Genomic DNA, 15,170 nt, shown 5'->3' on the forward strand with positions numbered 1-15,170 from the left:
ACCACTGAGCTAAGTCCCCAACCCCCAGGAAGGTGTTCTCAATGGGTCCTGGTTTCTGGTGGGGTATGCAGACACAGCTGCTAACCTGTACAGGTTCTTAACCCTGAACACATATTAGAGTACGTTCACAGGACTTCATACCATCCTCAGCTGTGTAACAGACAGAAAGGATCGATTTACTGAATTTAAAAGTTCAGGTTTGAGTTGAGCAAAGGGACAGACAGATGTTATAATAAACCTTCGGTATTTCGGGGTCCAGTGAGAAGAAAGAACACACAAATGAAGCAGAACTATAAATGAGTAAATGTTGGTTCAGGCGGAAGTGGGGTTGCAAACAGAGAGTAGTTTGTTGGCCTGAGAATTGTGCTTGTTCTAGCAGTGACAAATGATTCTATGTGGCAGGCAGGTGTATCTCAACCAGGTACGGAATTGTGTGTGTGTGTGTGTGTGTGTGTGTGTCTGCCATCTGTCTGTGTCTCTATGTGTGTGACACCCTCCATCTTCACCAATGAATATTTATTGAATGTTTTAAACAGAAGAATGTCATGATGACATTAACAATCACTTTGCCCTTCTTGTGAAGAGCTAATCTAAGCAAAGGAGTCCTACAGATAGAAGAGATCAATTAAGACAAGATGAATTATTTGGAAAAGAAGTGTTGAAATCTTTAATTGAGCAATGATGGTTATCACTACCACAATGTTCACTTATTTTTAAAAGCAGGCTGGTTAGGAAGCCCAGCTGTGCTCTAAGATCTAGCCCTCCTGCCTCTGTGGTGTCTCTTCAGCCTAAATACAATGTTAAAACATGTTATGGCACTCAGCTAAAACATAGCACATTTTAAAGTCTTCCTTAAAGATAAGAATCATAGGTTTAAATATAGGAAATAAGTTTTAGAGACTAGAAGAAGCATCAAGCTGTGGTTTGAGCTTTATTTTATTGTTAATATACTTTCTGTGGAATACTGTTGGGTTTTTCAAGTGTGAGTGTATAAATATGTGTGCAAGTGTGTGATGTGTATTATGTAATCATTTGCATGTGTCTAAAGACTCTGTGTGTGTGTGTGTGCCTGTGTGTGGGTGTGTAGCATGTATTGTATAAATTTCCATGTGTGTAGTATATGTGTGTGTGTGTGTGTGCTTGTATAGGTATGTAGTATACATTATTTAACTTCTTCCATGTGTGTAATATATACATGTGTGTATGTGCCTATGTACAGGTATGTAGTATAGTATAACTTTTTTGATGTGTGTAGTGTATATGTGTGCCTTGTGTAGGTATGTGGTGTGTATTGTATAACTATTTCCATGTGTGTGTGTGTGTGTGCATATAGGTGTAGTGTGTGGCATATATCTTTTTTCGTGTGTAGCATATGTGTGTGTCCACGTGTGTCCACTTGCAGATAATTACAGCTCCTACACACTTTCTACTTTAGTTTCGGAAGCTGCATTTTCAGGAAAGCTTTTGTACTAGAAGAACTTTTATGAGTTTTATTTAGTTTTACTAAGGAAATGTATTTTGTAGGAAGGATTCTCAAAATGCAGGTATGTCTGATCCGTTGATATTCTAACATGGCCTTGTGATTACCATGTTCATGCTTAAGAATTGCACACTTGAATTACAAAATTTTAAGCGAAAGAAAGAAAAGAAAGCTTTATGACATTTTACATAAGTTTTAAATTCTGTGGTGGACCGTGTTCACAGCTAACCCTGACCACATGCAGCTCATGCAGGTTGGAGCTGCCTGCTAAAATAAAGTTAGGTAACTGAGGAGTGGAGTATTGAGTTAAGCAGGCACTTCCTGTTTAGTTTCTAGGCAGGGTGTTGAAGATAGAGTTCCATGATTCATTTGTACAATCAACGCAGTCAGTATTATCCTGAGCTGATCTTTAATGTGTGCCAATTTTTATATGGATCTTGCCAGTTAATTTTCTTTGATTAGAGCTTAAGTAGGCTAGCATAATTTTAAAAACCCAACCAAACAAAAACAAAAACAAAACTCTGAGATAAAAGCAACCTCGTAGCAACAGGCATGGTTAGTAAAAACAAAATAAAACAAAACACCTAAGGAAAGAACCCACTCTCCTTTAAAACTGCAACCACTTATGAATTCTTATTCTATGAAACATGTATGTATGTTACAGTCCTGTATTCAGTATCCTTTCTCATTTTTGACAAGGGCATGCATGCATCTAATGATCTTTGGTTATACTCACTGACACATCACCCTCTCTAATCCCTTCTCCAACATGCACGATTCCCCTCTTCCTCTTCCTAACTTCTACTTTGGATTCATGTCTCTTTGGAAGAACATGCAGATGAATTAGGGTTGCTTAGATGGGCATGGGTGAGAGGCATCAATATTACTTTGTTTTTTTTTCCCCCGTAGGAATTTTCATTTGTTTAGCCCATAGCTGACATCCCTATCTTTTTTAAAAATATGTTTACTTTTTCTTCTGATGTTTTAAGCATTTGGGAGCACAGCTGCACCTCTCTGTCCCTATGTTCCTGCATGGAATCTTGGGACGTTGTAGTCCAGTATATCGTCCGTGTGCTGATGTGCTTTGCCATCCTCTTTTCTTCTGACTGTCACTGTTGATTCCTTGGGTATTCTCCAGAATAGCACTTGGTTTTATGTAGAGAGACGTCTATGGAGCCTACGTTACTTCTTCCCATTCCCATCTGCTCTGGGATCCATCTTTATCTGATCTAAGTTACCGTGACTCCTCTATCCAGTTGCTGCACCATGGGTCTGTGGTCACCATGGATATACCTGCCTCAGGGCTCTAAAGCCTTCACACTGCAGTCAGGACAAAGAAAGATTGCACTCTGAAACGGGTTGAGCCAGTTTATACATAGAGTGGCATTCATTCATCAACCTCTGTTCTCCTCTGCTCCAGGTGACCTCTGCCTGTCCCAAGTTGTGTGCAAGCCAGAAACAAACAAAACATTCGTCTCCCAAAGTCCTGCATTCGTGACTCCCTGCTCTCAAACCTCCCCAGGCAGTACTTTAGGAAGCTTGCAGAAGCTATTGTTCGTTTTGTGTTCCAAAATACTTCGTTCATTCAGAGCTGTAATATTTAACAGATTGCATTGTTAAAGACTCCGCACCGGTTTCCCCCAATAGAGACTTTTGTGAAGACCCTGACTTCCTTGTCTTGATTTGCTAAAAGCCAAGCACAATCCTGGTACGTGGTAGACAGCTATAATGATTGTCTTAAGAGTTTCACTGCTGTGAAGAGACACGATGACCATGGCAACTCTTATAAAGGAAAATATTTAACTGGGGCTGGCTTACAGTTTCAGAGGTATACTCCATTCTCATCATGGTGGGAAGCATGACCGCATCCATGCAGACGTGGTGCTGGAGAGGGAGCTGAAAGTCCTAATCCTTGATACCCAGGCAACAGGAAGAAGATTGTCTGACACACTGGGCGTAGCCTGAGCATATGAGACCTCAGAGCCAGTCCCCATAGCGACACACTTCTTCCAACAAGCCATGCCTGCACCCAAAAGGCCCCAGGTCCTAATGGTATCACTCCCTGTGGGCCAAGTATTCTCACACATGGGGGGGGGGCATACCTATTTAAACCACTACAATGATCTTCATTGGGGGTGTTCAGCTTATCAAGGGTTAAGAAAATGTACAAACACCATAATGTACAGGAACAGACACATTTATATTTAACCTGTGTACCTATCTGCCTGCTGGCAACAGTCTAGTTTTGGGTGTCATTTCTTGGCGCTTCCGTGAAGTTCCACGGGAGACAATTAAAAGTGACTGCCCTTAAAAATTTAAATCACTCAGGCGCCCAGATAAACTGGCATCTATATTTTTGAGCATTCCCAGAATTCACTGGGTGAAACTATATGTTTATATAATGAAGTATCACTCAGCATAGGCACTAAAATAATGTCAGGCTGTGGAGAAGCTGGCTATAAATAAGGATAGAGTGCTAGCTAGCACTTTCTGAGGTCAGGTTAGCGGGGTACCCGCACTCCTGTTTGGCTCTGACACTGCTGTGATATGACCATCAATGTAAGGCTACATGTAGCATGGTGACTTCTCAGGAGGTTCCGAAGCCTGCATGAGCAGGATTGGATGTGCTTTTCCAGTTTAGATTCGATCAGCCTATTCCTAGGACTCTCCGACCATTGTGGATTTCAGTTCTTGTCTCATATAGAGAAACTGTACGTGTTGAATAATTTCCCTTTAATTTCAGACGACACTGTGGTTTCTGTTTTTCAGTGCTGAAAATGAGTCTATGAGCACAAGTCAGAAAAAGGAAAATGCTCCTTCATCAGAAGCAGTAAAGGTACGGTTTAAATTGATATTATTTTTAATATTATTAATTATAATAACTATGTGGCGTAACACCCAGAGAAGAGTTTAAATGTCTGCATATTCTTCCTTTTAAGTTTTTGTTTTCTGAATATTGAAGAACAATTTTCCATTGTTAGGATGTCCAGCCACGTCCCATACACACTCTGTGAGGTGGGAGAGCCTTGAGAATGTTGCATTGACCACAACGTGAACTTCATTTGAGGCAGTTAGATGTTTTTGCCTTAGTTTTGAAATATCTAAATGAGGGCATAGGAATTTCATAGTCTACTCCAACAGATCTTAAAAGATTAAGCTGTGCTTTATGGAATGGTGTGGAAACCTAATGGTGCTTTGGGGAGGCACCAATCAATATGTCACTGCTAGATGTCCTTGCTGTATGAGGGATCTGTTTGGTTAGCTCACATCTAAGTCTGCTGAGTACTACAGGACACGCATCAACAATGCCCAAGCTGCCTACTGACCGGCATGGTTGCTGGCGAGCGGTTAAACTCCTTGGAAATTAAAGACCTTTGCAGCCTTCCTAGATGGTTTTCTAGGAAAATGGAGTTCTGGCTTGTCTGGCCGGTTGTATCACCACAGTTGTGGCATTTGGTATTTGCTGCTTGCTTTCCTTATGTGATTTGTGACAGTTAATCAGCTGGTTTCAGCCGACTGACTGACTGACTGACTGACTGACTGACTGACTGACTGATTGACATTTTTTCCTGGGTATTCCAGGATAAATTAACCTGGCCGTGAGAAGACTAGAAAGTTACTGGATCTATCTTTGTCGTGGGTACTTTTTAACAAGTTGAATTATGTGCAATTTGTGAATTACATCTAAGAAAGTTAAGGTGTTTATTCTTCTGCCTTCTCAATGAAAGTGAAAACATTTGCTTTATTGAGAGAAATAGATCAGGATCACCTTTCTTTTTTTGTTTTTTCTTTTCTTTTCTTTTTTTTTTTTTTTTTTTTGGAGCTGGGGACTGAACCCAGGGCCTTGTGCTTGCTAGGCAAATCCTCTACCACTAAGCTAAATCCCCAACCCCGAGGATCACCTTTCTTTTCTTCCCTTGCTTGGCTACTGGGTCATGTTCTGTGACTTATTTTTATTTTGATTGATGATTGATTGACTGACTGACTGACTGACATTTTTTCCTAGACAGGGCCTCACTGTGTAACCCAGGCAGGGCCTACACCTGCTGTGGTCCCTACTCAGGCTTCTGTGTGTTGGAATTGCAGTACGTATCATGACGCCTGGCTCCACCCTCAGCTTTCCTAACTCCTCTCACTGCTTCTCTTGTGCAGACAACACTTGGCAGCCTGCTGAATAACTGTGGCCTGGGCTCTGCCGCTCGCTCTCTTCTTTGGCCTCCGAGAGCACCTACACAAATATCTCACTTCCAATGCTGTACCCGGAGCTTTGCCCCTGTGTTCCCACAGCTACTTCTGAGCTCTCAAACTCTGAGGATTCTTTGAATATCAAATCCTGTCCGTGCATCTCTCAATTCCTCACTGTGCACCTTCAGCAAACCTTTCTGTCCTCTCGCTCTCCTGTTTTGGACTCTGCTTATGGCCCTACTTAGCCTGTTACCTAATCTTTCAGTCTGCAGACTTGGATGAAGAAGTCAGCCTTTACTTTCCAGGAGTCTGGTCCATCTTCGGTCTCTAGAGATTTGCTTGAGGGTCACAGCTTTTTGGGTTCACTAAGTATATATGGCAGCATCTACGGTGTAGGGCCTCCGTGCCAGCAACCTTTCCATCCTGTGTGTCTTGGTTTATTGTTCCAACAGTTTTCTTCCCATTGCTACTGTTTGAGTGTGAGGACTCAGGATCTCATTCTGGAGTCTGGGCAGCTGCATAAATACCACTTTGTAGCCATGACATTATTCGTGACTATGAATGTGGGGGAACCAATTAGTTCATGATTGAAAGGACACGGGGCACTCTCCTTCTTTAGGTTGTATTTATATTTATATGACATATGTATACATATATGCAACAATAATTAGATAATAGGTCATGAATTTAGAGGGAGTACAGAGGGAGGAACTGTGAGAGAAGGGTAGAATGATGTAAGTACAGTTCTCATGTTTGAAATTCTCAAAGTGGTTTTAAATTTTTAAATTAACAAGACAAGACAAGTAGCTTCTCTAAGATCACACAGATAGTAAAACTTGAAAGTTCAAAAACTACTGTTCTGTGCTGTGCCGTAATACAATGGAAGGAACTGACTTTTGTCTCATTAAGACATCCCCACTAATATTTTTGCCAGAGCTGACAGCAATTGTATCTTCTATTTTATTTTTTTCACTTTTTAATTTACATTTCAAATGTTATTCCCTTTCCTGGTTTCCGGTCCATAAACCCCCTATCCCATCCCCCTCCCCCTTCTTCTATAAGGGTGGTCCCCTCTGCAACCACCCACCCCTTCCCACCTCCTCATCCTGACACTCCCCTACACTGAACGATCCAGCCTTGGCAGGACCAAGGGCTTCACCTCTCATTGGTGCAGGGCACTCTCTTTATTGGAAAATTTTGGCATTTTAGTCCATGTAAGTCAGTGTGTGTGTCTTTGTCTCTTCTCTCTCTCTCTCTCTCTCTCTCTCTCTCTCTCTCTCTCTCTCCCTCCCTCTCTCCCTCCCTTCCTCCCTCTCTCCCTCCCTCCCTCCCTCTCTCCCTCTCTCCCTCTATCCCTCTTCCTCTCTGTCCTTCCTTCCTCCCTCCCTCCCTCTCTCCCTCTCTCCCTCTCTCCCTCTCTCCCTCTTCCTCTCCGTCCGTCCTTCCTTCCTCCCTCCCTCCCTCTCTCTCCCTTCCTCCCTCCCTCTCTCCCTCCCTCCCTCCCTCTCTCCCTCTCCCTCTCTCCCTCTCTCCCTCCCTCCCTCTCCCTCCTTCCCTTCCTCCCTCCCTCCCTCTCTCCCTCCCTCCCTCTCTCCCTCCCTCCCTCCCTCTCTCCCTCCCTCCCTCCCTCTCTCCCTCTCTCTCTCCCTCCCTCCCTCCCTCTCTCCTTCCCTCCCTCTTCCTCTCCGTCCTTCCTTCCTCCCTCCCTCCCTCTCTCTCCCTCTCTCCCTCCCTCCCTCTCTCCCTCTCTCCTTCTCCCTCCCTCTCTCCCTCCCTCTCTCCCTCTCCCTCTCTCCCTCTCTCCTTCTCCCTCCTTCCCTCCCTCCCTCTTTCCCTCTCTCCCTCTCTCCCTCTCTCCCTTTCCCTCCTTCCCTCCCTCCCTCCCTCCCTCCCTCCCTCCCTTCCTCCCTCCCTCCATCCCCTTGAAACCAGGCATGGTTTCTTCAGCCTATTCACATGGGATCAAAACATGTATAGGTGTTCTAACATGCCTCCAGGGATACACCTGACTGGGGACAACATGGGAATGAAGAAAAGATGGACAGGGACATACAGAAAAAGCAGAGAATAGGAGGACTGGGCTTTCAAATGCAGACTCTGTAGCAACCTGGAAATCAGTGTGCTTAGTATGTACAGTTGAACAGAGGAAGGTTTTTACATCCAGCTGATCAGGGAGATGGAGTTCTTATACACAGTCTGACAAGGGCGGGGTATGGTATACACCTGGATCAAATAGGCATGTCTTGCTATCTCAGTAGGAGTGGTCTCTGTAGAGGAGCAATCTTCCCATCAGAAACAAGGGGCAGGGGACCTACTGTGTACATTTCCTACACGCACTGTCAACATTCCCACTCAGGCCCCAGAGGAAGGCTTTGCCAGTCCCATGGTTCTGAGGCTGTGGGGTCCTTGATACATCTGTGCCTGTGTCAACAACACAAACTCAGGCCTTCACAGTCCCAGGGCTTCTTTGCTCTCCACGTGCACTGGTAATGCCACCATCAGTCCTGCAGTTTGAGGATACAAACTGTTGGAAAAGATTAGCCATGGCATTTATTCTATTGCTATTTTGAGATGTTCCCATTGGAGATTTTGCATTTAGCAAGTGGCCTGAAATACGCTGTTTGTTTTGTGTCTCCTTTTTTTTTTTTTTTTTTTTGGTTCTTTTTTTTTTTTTTTTCAGAGCTGGGGACCGAACCCAGGGCCTTGTGCTTCCTAGGCAAGTGCTCTACCGCTGAGCTCAATCCCCAACCCCTGTTTTGTGTCTCTTAATCAGGTTTCTGAAATATCCACAGCCTTGAAGTGGGCACCTCTCTCCTCTTCCCATCTTATTAACCTGAATTTTACTCCTTCAATATTAAGGGGAAAATATGAAGGACTTTCTCTCTGGAGTCTGAAACGTAACAGACTTATGAATACTTGACGTCGTCATATATATCTTGTTTTGTATTTGACTTTGGATATCAAATCAAGACGTCCATGATGTTTCCGAAGATGTTTGAGATACAAAAATTTATTTTACTTTTCAACAGTTACAGCTATAATTTTATATTACATTTGGATATCATTAAATTCCCGATTCCTAAAATGTCACTTACGTTGTTTGTATGAGCTGTCCTGCCTTTCTAACATCGTTAGCTATTATAATAAATAATGCTGGCATGTATTTTTCTCTACAGGAATATGTATTTCTGTTCGTTGGATTTTTTTTATCTTAGCTAGAAAAACTTACCAGTTATCTAGTCTACATCGTATCATCGTCCCATAGTCTTAATATGTCAATATACTGTTGTCTACTTGCATTTAAAAGAGATAGAAGACAAGCTATATGTGCCCCTTATTGACTTCAGAAGCTATCTGTCCCTTTTCTCCCTTTTAAAGATGGACTCATGAAGGTTTGCACCCCATGTCCTGTGCCAGGGTATTGGTGGCCCCATGTCTTGAATTCTCTTGTGTCCTATCTTGTCTGCTTCTGGCCCTTATCTTTGTTGGCTTCTTCTTCCCATTTGCCTCAGCTCTACTCATGTGTATACAGGAGTGACAGCAGTCAGCTCTCCAAATCTGATAACCTCTCCTTTCAGTCTCTCATTTCACTTGACTCAGACATTTTACTCAAAAATTTTGTATGGAGTCTGCCTTAAGCCCTTCCAGTTCCTAATGCTTTCTAGTCCGGTTCCTGTGTTTCAAACTCGTGTCCATGGCTCCTTAACAAATGGAGGCTATTCTGTAAAGCGGTACACTTAAGGTCACTCATGACCCATTGCCACTGACACTCAGTAGGCTTTTGTTCTCCGTTCAGTCTACTTGGCCAGCTGAAAGGCTTCATCTTCCAAGCCTTGTTTTCTTTTTCTGAAAGCTTTATGGCTTGTCTTTGCTTTATGATACAGGACTTTAGCTTCTGCCTTGGGCTATTTCTTCTCCCTTCAGTCACTGATTTTCCTTGGGCTGAACAACATTGCAGGTAGACCAGTAGTTCTCAACCTGTGGGTTGGCGACCCCCTTGGGGATTTCATGTCAGATAGGCTGCCCATCAGGTATTTACTTTACAATTCATAACCGCAAAATAACAGTTGTGAAGTAGCAAAGAAATAATTCTGCAGCTGGGGTATCATTGCAACTTGAGAGACTGTATTAAAGGGTCGCAGCTTTAGGAAGGTTGAGGACCACTGATTTATATGTTTCACATACATGCTGAGGGAACTCACTTTCCTCAGTGTCAGACCTCCAACACGATGTCCTGCCGTCCCTGCCATGACCTTCTTACTCTCGGGCCTTTGCCTGCTTTCTCTTTCCCTGAGAGACCCAGACTTGATCATTAACATTCTTAGCTTCCGTGTGTGTGTGTGTGCGCGCGCGTGCGTGTGCGTGCGCGCGCGTGCATACATGTGCCCTGGTGTATGTGTGGTAATTAGAAGATAACTTCTTACAGGCGTTGCTTCTCTCTTTTCACCATGTGGTCTCTAGAGATAGACTTGATGGCAAGTGCTTTTGCCTGCTGAGCCATCTTGGTGAGCCTATCCAGTAAATATATCAGTTTAGGCATATGTCATATGTTCATATTTCTTGTGTATATGGCCATTCCTTCTTGGGTGAAATAGTCGTCAAATTTAAGTTATTACATGTATCCTTAGTAAGAGAGACTCACTCCCTGAGCTAAGTTTGTAAAATGCTGCTGCCTTAATAAAACTTTACCATCTTTTATTTTCCCAGACACTCAGACACAAGCAGCCATATCATATTAATTTAATATAAAAAAAGCAAAACATTCTTTTCCAAGCCTGGGAATACTTTTCCCCCCCTCAACTCTAACGATCCCTGCAACTCCTTGTGTAAACAGATTAGAGGAGAGCTCATCCTTGATGGTGGGGTGAGCCCCCTGGAGCCTCATAGTCCTCCTTGTTCTCTGCCAACTGCAACACCTCCTCGGAGCAGTTCTAAGATGACTTGTGTGAGGACGGAAAGAACATCGCCTCTGGAACCAAACATCTGGGCTCAAGTCCCACGTCTCCCATAATGTGGTTTTGTAACCTTGGAAAATGTTCTCAGCCACTCTGAGCCTTGGCTTACTGATCTCTTGTAGGCTGTCCATGCCTTGTTTCATAGCGGCATTTTAGAGATGACTGAGATGCTGTCTAGAGCACTGTGCCATGCTGCTCACAAGAGATACTTGGGAAAGTGTTTGCTTTCTTGCCATCAAAAGTGTGACTTAAACTTAGAAATGTAACTCTGTGAAGGCCGGTGGTGTAGTCTGCATGGATAATATAGAAATGGCTTTCAGAAGCACTGGTGCTTCTCGACTTCGGGGATGTTCTCACCTCCTCACTGCTCTGTGAAGAGAGAGTGCGGGTACCTGAGTCAAGAATGCACTGTGTCTCCTTGCTCTCCTGATGAACACAGGGATTACAGAAGCCTAAGCCTATTGGCCTGACTGTGCTGGTCTGGGGCCTTCAGATCTCTTGAGTTCCTGATGCTGGGTATGTTGTAAGGTATCTGGTTTGACTTGCAACAGGCCCGACCTGTTGTAGATCTAAGAGTTGCCACATTGTTATGAAGAATTTTATTAAAATGAAAACCAAGTCTGAAGTATGTGTATTCTATAGATATATGAACCTTTATCCCACAGGTGTTGAACATTAATTCTAGAACATTAGACTCTTCTCAAACTGGAGAAATCTGAACCGTAATAAGAAGGAATGGCTTGTCCCACATTCTGTTGTTCTTCATCTCTCTCATTTTATTGGTTGTGCCAAAATGTACCATTGTGCCACACCTAATGTGCATTCCTGAACTCGGGTTTATATGTACAACTCTCTGACATTCTTTTCATCCCCACTGGTATTAGGTATAGCAATAACGAGTTCAGGGACTGGGGGGATGGCTCAGTTGTGTAAGTATTTCCATCCCTCACAACAAGCTGATCGTGGTCAAGTGTACATCTCCAACCCCAGCACTATGGACAGCAAGCTGATCATGGTCAAGTGTACGTCTCCAACCCCAGTACTATGGGAGTCAGAGATAAATATCACTGGGACTTGCTAGCTCCCAACTGTCTTCAGGCGCAGTGAGAAGTCTTGTCTGAACTGGGAGTAAGGTGGAGAGAAATAGAGCAGGATATGTGAGGTTCTTCTCTGGCTTTAAAATGTTCACGCAACATATGTACACATGAATGTAAACAACATATAAATATATCTCCCCAAGAAGAAATGGCATGTTCAAAGTTAAATTTCCTTTATTTCATCCTAGCTTTTTCTTTTTAAATTTTATTATTGTTGGATGGATGGATGGATGGATGGATGGATGAGATAAGGTCTCGCTCTAGCACTGCCTGGCTTTTACTCATAGAGACTCACCTGCCTCTGCTTTCTGCTTTTAATGCTTCTTAATGTGTTCATATGCAGTATCTTTTATACTTAATGTTGAGATTCAGCATCTACGAGGCTTGTATAATTTTTGTCTGAAATGGGGAACAACAGAGACAAAAAGCAGGTAAGTTGATTAGACCACACCATTATAGGGGAGCAGGCATGCAGGTTTGTATGACTTTAGTTCCACAGGAGGATGAGGTATGTAGTTCCAAGAAAATTGAAGACTGAAGGTGCAGAACAGTCGAGTTCATTCCAGAGGTGTTGCCTTTAAGGTTCCAGTGAAATATCCAAAAGATAGAGAGGAGGTGTCAGGGGGAGAGTCTGATTTTCAGGCTCATGCCTCAGGACTTAGAACTGAGAACACACATTTGGGCCTCACCCGGTTGAATAAATTCATGGAAAGTGAGGTCTTATTGGGAGTGCAGGAAAGCACTGTGCATCCAGGCTGGCAACCAGAGGAAAATGCTCTATAGGAGATGGCTACAGGAGGTGACTTTACAGAAACCAAAAGTCAGAGTCTCTGTCCCTTTCTTCAGATCTCAACACACAGGGAAAACTGTCCATTAAGTCAGCCAATGAGACAGTGTCTTTAAGGAAGCGTGGTCAGAGCACGACTGGAGACCAAGTCAACTTGTAGGGACTTAGGCAGTGATTATGGTAGGGAAAGGAAGAGAGGATATCAGAATTAGCCATGCCTTCTTGAGGAAGTTGGTGCTGAGGAGAGAAGAGAACCTGGATGTGTCTTGGCATAGACTTTTGCATCATAGAGGCTTACTGTGGGGGAAAATGAGTAGCTGGGATCCCCAAGGAGGTATCAAGGACAATGAGCCAGGAATTTGTGTGGGGAAGTGTAGTCTGTTTCTTCTCCTTACATGCAGAGCCAGAGAAAGAAGTAGGCCAGAATTTGATGCTGCCACTCAGGGAGAGGAAAGAGGCTAAGTTCAGACTATGAGGGAATTCATTTTAAACTGAAGCCAGGTCCTCTATTGAGTGTGAGTGGGTATTAAATGGTTGGTCTTAAGGACTTGAGAAAAGGGTTCGCTAGACTTCCTGGTGAAGTCCTGCTTAATTTTAAACCAAGATTCCTTTGCCAGTGTGGGAAAAAAAAATAATCTGCCATCTCTCGTGGTCTGCATGACTGGAGATCAGTAGGAAGTAACCAAGGGTCAAGAAAGATTTTGAGGCTGGTTATTGGCTGTACCTCAAGTGAGGTGAAAAGGATGCAAATCTGTGGGAAGTGATAGAAAAGAAAAATTGAAGGCAGGAAGCTGTGCCATGGGTGGAGGATTGGAATGATGGGTGCATCATTATCGGTGGGGGGGCGAGTTGCAAAGATGCAAAGGTTCGAGTGCACACTTGTGGTTGCCTGGGATTAGGAGTCAGAGTTTGGGTCGTGGTAGCATAGACAGGGCCAGGGAAGTGGAGCAGGCATGTGATCCCTGGAGTTGAGGGATAGAAAGGAACTGGCTAGAGTGTGCTGAAGGGCTGTCCTTGTCATGGACAAAGCAGGCAATGACCGTGTGGGTAGGAGAACCAAATAAGGTCTTGAAGGACGAGTCACCCAGACCTTCTCTTTTCCACTCCGTATCTTCATTTGGCAACAGTCCCGGCAGCCTCAAAACACGGCTGCTTGGTATGTTGGTACAGCCCCCACCTGCCGCAGGATGTAAAAGAGGAAGACAGTGCTCATCTGACTTATTAAAGATTCTCCTATCACTGGGATGTGGGTTCCACAACAGCAGAAATCTGAGTATCTTTTCTCAGCCAGCTCTAAACACCTGTGGTACTGTCTTGTTCATTACGTTTTAATGAATGAACACTAAAGCTCACCCTGTCCTAACTGCTCTTTTGCTCACCCTGCTTCTGTCTGTTGCTGATTTGGGGGTTGCATTCTCCAGAAACATTTTTTCCAAGTTGTTTCTGTTCTGAGAACCCAGGTCCCAGCTCCCCCCAAGCCTTCATTTTCGTTCCTTTCCTCCCCTCTCCTGTTCCTGACATCAGAGCCGCTTGTGCTTACAAAATTCTCCATGTAGAGAACTGTTCAGGCTTCAGCCCCGTGCTCTACTCTGAGACCAATGTTTGTTCCTTCTTTTCTGTAAGGCTAATGTGTTCCCTCCGTTGGAACTCTCAGGGATTGCTCTCATTCCCCCATCACATTTCTATCCTCTAGAGTCCTCTTCCCTTTCCCACAGGGAAGAGCTGCCTCATACAATGGGAACAAAAGGCCAGTTCTGTCTTGGAACTTAAAATGCCATTTGTCATTCTTCCTGGTTTAAAGCCTCCCAGAGATTCCCTTCCCTGTTGCAACTTTTCCTGCTTCTTTGCATCTCACTTACTGCATAACACCTTGGGTTTAGGATGGTCTCGAGACCTTCTGAACTTCTGAGCTCTAACAAATGTTCCTCTTGCACACCGAATGAGTTTTGTAGTTCACTCACTATCTTCCAACAAACAAAAATCTCAGCACCTCTTATGGTCAGGTACGTTTCAGTGTACTGAACGCCAGCGTGAGCAAAAGGGAGCTTTCTACATTTGTGAATTTTATTTTCTAAAGGGAAGGAGGGAGGGAGTGGGTGGGGGAGACAGAGAGAGAGAGAGAGAGAGAGAGAGAGAAGGGGAGGAGAGACAGAGGTTTACTAGTGACCAGATGGATCGATCAAGGTAGAGAACAGAACAAGGTAGGTTTGGAATGCAGGACTTTGCTAATGAAGTCAGATGGTGACGGTAAGACCTGTAGAAGGGTTCCGAAGGAGTTGGAGGGTGAACTATAAATAACTGAGGGAAGATGGTCTAGGCAGAAGGAAGAGTAAATGAAGGATTCTCAGGACATCTGTGAGAGGCCAACTCTCCTCTTGTTATAATCTGCAGTGGTCTTGGCATTCTTCATTCCCTTTTGCTTCTGGAGTTACTTTGTTCCTTGCCTGGAGACCAGTATCCTGGAGGGAACAACTTGTTCTGGCTTTTGGTGTTCTCCATATATTTCCCAGATTTCTTCTTTTCTCATGAATTGTAGTTATTTTTGTTTTTATTTTTTTTTTAACCCCAGCCTTGGTACTCTGTCATTGATCTCTTTTCCTTATGTCCTTTCGTCTTCTGCTACACCTATGTTGTAACACACATCATTCATACCTCCCATGTTAGAT

General features: G+C 43.8%; 1 protein-coding gene across 1 annotated transcript in view; it reads left to right on the top strand.

Annotated features, from left to right (window-relative positions):
* Crybg3 (crystallin beta-gamma domain containing 3) overlaps positions 1-15,170 on the top strand; it is a 112,564-nt gene that overhangs the window by 23,160 nt on the left and 74,234 nt on the right. Inside the window, exon 2 of the mRNA XM_213639.11 lies at positions 4,250-4,316. Within this exon, the coding sequence (XP_213639.6) occupies positions 4,250-4,316 (67 nt within the window). The remainder of the gene's footprint in view (positions 1-4,249; positions 4,317-15,170) is intronic.

The sequence above is a fragment of the Rattus norvegicus genome, chromosome 11 (genome assembly GCF_036323735.1).
Source record: "Rattus norvegicus strain BN/NHsdMcwi chromosome 11, GRCr8, whole genome shotgun sequence".
NCBI classification, from domain to species: Eukaryota; Metazoa; Chordata; class Mammalia; order Rodentia; family Muridae; genus Rattus; species Rattus norvegicus.